Source organism: Mandrillus leucophaeus, unplaced genomic scaffold (assembly GCF_000951045.1).
Source record: "Mandrillus leucophaeus isolate KB7577 unplaced genomic scaffold, Mleu.le_1.0 Scaffold325, whole genome shotgun sequence".
In the NCBI taxonomy this organism is placed as follows: Eukaryota; Metazoa; Chordata; class Mammalia; order Primates; family Cercopithecidae; genus Mandrillus; species Mandrillus leucophaeus.
This window is the reverse complement of record NW_012103421.1, coordinates 250,841-254,279: the sequence shown is the minus strand read 5'-3', so window position 1 is coordinate 254,279 and position 3,439 is coordinate 250,841. Positions and strand designations below refer to the sequence as shown.

The 3,439-nt window shown below is 43.7% G+C and overlaps 1 protein-coding gene across 8 annotated transcripts in view; it reads right to left on the bottom strand.

The window, feature by feature from the left end:
- ZNF195 (zinc finger protein 195) overlaps nt 1–3,439 on the bottom strand; it is a 27,821-nt gene that overhangs the window by 14,634 nt on the left and 9,748 nt on the right. For 4 of the 8 annotated variants that reach the window (XM_011988182.1, XM_011988178.1, XM_011988180.1 and 1 more), the window contains exon 2: nt 1,710–1,788. The exons of 3 other annotated variants lie outside the window; for them this stretch is intronic. In XM_011988182.1, the coding sequence (XP_011843572.1) occupies nt 1,710–1,724 (15 nt within the window). In that variant the 5' untranslated portion in view covers nt 1,725–1,788. Of the gene's footprint in view, nt 1–1,709; nt 1,808–3,439 lie in introns of all 8 variants that reach the window. One more of the 8 variants, XM_011988183.1, reaches the window with a different exon arrangement.

The window sequence follows — 3,439 nt, the reverse complement described above, 5'->3', positions numbered from 1 at the left end:
AGTAGCTGGGATTACAGGCATGTGCCACCACCCCGGCTAATTTTGTATTTTTAGTAGAGACGGGGTTTCTCCATGTTGGTCAGGCTGGTCTTGAACTCCCGACCTCAGGTGATCCACCTGCCTCGACCTCCCAAAGTGCTGGGATTACAAGCGTGAGCCACCGCGCCCGGCTGAAGTAATTCTTTAACATAACATTGGTATGCAGAAGTACAGTATACAGAGATAAGAATTTACGATATAGTGTGTGTGCATCAGCAATTTCTAACAGAGCCTTAAAACACAAACACAGTCTATCCATAACCTATGATTAGCAAGATATTAAACAGCAGTAACAATGGCAGCAAAAGCTGGTTACAAACAATCAATGAAAGCAGGACGTGAAACTAGACAAACGGTTAGACCACAAATTCTCAGAAGGCAGTATGCCTTCACCCTAAAGAGACCTAGAAGAGCCGTGGCAAGATAAGGGCGTTTATAGCCCTATCTTATCCATGTGGACAGGCGCCCCCCCATGTGTCCGTTTATAGGCTCTCCACAAGGGTCGCATTCCATTCCTAGAGCTATGAACTTCTGCTTTTCTGGGATAGGAATCTTGGTGATGTGAAACCTCTCTGACTGCACGTCCGTTCATAGGCTCTCTGCAGGGGGAAGCACATCACGTGCTGTTGGTTCATTCTGGCAGCCCAATCCGGCATTGTCTACACAATCCTGCATGCAATTTTGTATTTACAACAATTAGGAGCATTTCATCTTTTATTCTGTAGCAGTAGTTTCAGGGGTTCTCCCTACACCCAGGTTCTGACAAATACGTCCCAGGTTCTGACAAATAAATATCTCCTATGTTCTGACAAGTATCTCCCAGGTTCTGTAATCTCTTCTTTTGTCTTGAGACCGAGTCTCACACTGTAGCCCAGGCTGGAGTACAGTGGTGTGATCTCAGCTCACTGCTACTTCTGCCTCCCTGGTTCAGGCAATTCTCGTCCCTCAGCCTCCGGAGTAGCTGGAACTATCCACATGTGCCACCATGCTTGGCTAATTTTTGTATTTTTTCAGTAGAGATGGGGTTTCACCATGTTGGCCAGGCTGGTCTCGAACTCCTGGTCTCAAGTGGAGGCCTAGGCCTCCCAAAGTGTTGGGATTATAGGGGTGAGACACTGCGCCCAGCAGTAATCTCTAATAGTGTATTAAAATAGTCTTTCTTTAGCATTCTAAAAAGCAAGTGTCTTTTCATTTTTCTCTTTTCCAGAATGCTCTGAGTTACTCTGGGCAATAAATGTCATCGAGTTTAAATGTTTATTTTCTTAGTCCTGTTCTGCATGCAGCTAATGGAGCATCCAGATGAAACCTAAACAGTGCACGTTTCCCTTCTTTGCTGACATCCAAAAACCGCACCCCATCCTCGAGAGGAATCCTGGGTATCCACACGTTCAGTGCCACGAAGTGAACGTTTTTAATACTGCAGGTCATAAAGTCATGGTGAGAATTCTTCATGGCATATAAGAAGTCAAGGTGAAGAAAACAGAGAGACGGCTTTGGTATGCAGAAAAATATGTTCAGAGACCCTTCATTATTATAAGAAAAAAAAAAGTAGCTGAAACAAACTTATTATGCAGAAACACCACAAGTAGAGAAGTAAAGGTTTCCAAATTCTAAACACATGACGTTTCAGGAGCAAAAGTGGACACAACCCCGACCTGAGATGCATTTACCTGAGCACCAGCCATTTCTTTCTCTTTCTCCTGCTTCTCTGGGATTTCCTCTTAGGAAAGATCTCTGGACAAATCACACCTGCATCATGAGAATATGCCTTTAAAGCTGTCAGCACAACCCCTTCACCTGCGACCACCACACCCATCAACGGAAAGACGTGGAAATACAGAAAAAGTCCACGCTTTTCTGTTCTTTATAAAAGAGATTCAGCAACAGTAAACTTCTACATGGAGATCAAAATGTGACTTTCTCTCTTCCGGCTCTCAGGTTCCCTCCCCTGCTAAACAAAAGCAATTCTGCTTTGGCAACTGGAGCATAAACTGCACCGAGCCGGCCTCTGAAACCTGGGCAAAGAAGGCCCTGTGACCTCCCTTTGGAACCAAGGCTGAACTCAACTCGTACAAATGCATCTGAAATCCCCCATCACTGATTCTGGCCACACCTTAGAATCCCATGAGGCATGTGATTTAAACAGCACTGGTGCTTCCACCCAAACCAATAGGCAGAATCTGTGGGGAAGGCAATGGTGAGGGCCTTTTCTTGAGTTGTCCATGTGATTTAATTAGAAGCCAGGTTGAGAACCATTTAGCTAAGCCTTGCTTCTCAAGCTTCAGTGTGTATATGAATCTTCTGGTAATTTTGGCCCCACTCTGAGTCAAGTGATCCTGAAGATTTCAAAGGGGTTCATGGGCTGGATTTTTTTTTAACAGTTCTGCCACTAATGGTGATGCTGCTCCCCCAAGACTTGTGATCATCAACACTCAGCTAAACAAAGCAGCCCCAGCACAGTCCCTTACACCCAACCCTCTTACCACAACCCAAGTTCTTGTGGTGCAAATGGAGACAGTCAATCTCCATTCTGAAAGATTACATTATTTTCTGGCTCTTGAAAGTTTTCCAGGGCTGGAGAAGGAAGGAATGTCTGAGTCTGTCTGCATTTGGAAAACAATGTGTACACACATATGAATGCAGCGTTTATTAAGCAGGCACCGTGTGCTCAGAAGTATGCGACAGCACTGTGCTGGGCACCTCACGTCATGTGAGCCAATCCTCATCACACCCTGGGTGATAGAACCAAGTGTCCCACAACTCTCAAGATATAGACGAAGGGCCCAGGCTTTGTAGTTCTTCTATTTTCCTATCACTAACTTTTTAAAAGTGTAATGATAAAAGCTCCATATAGACCGATGGAAGGGATACAGAGAGGATGAAGTACAGTGCAGAGGTACTTTCCATTGTTGCGTTTATCCTCACTTTCTTGTGGCTTGTGAAGCAACTATTAGACCCACAGGACTGAGAAACAGGTTGCTGGATGCGATGTCTCTAAAAGCATTGGTGTTAGTAAAAAAGAAAAAAAATTAAGGCCCCAAAATAGAGAGTTCTTTTATTCCATTTATCTGCTTTGGGGTTTCAGAAAATTCTGTGTATTAGTTCTGGAGAGGCAGCAGGAGTCAAACTCTGATTTAACTCCGTAGTTAAACCCCAAACTCTGATTTAACTCCGTAGTTAAACCCCAAACTCTGATTTAACTCCGTAGTTAAACCCCAAACTCTGATTTACCTCTGTAGTTAAACTCCAAACTCTGATTTAACTCTGTAGTTAAACCCCAAACTCTGATTTAACTCTGTAGTTAAACTCCAAACTCTGATTTAACTCTATAGTTAAACCCCAAACTCTGATTTAACTCTGTAGTTAAACTCCAAACTCTGATTTAACTCTGTAGTTAAAC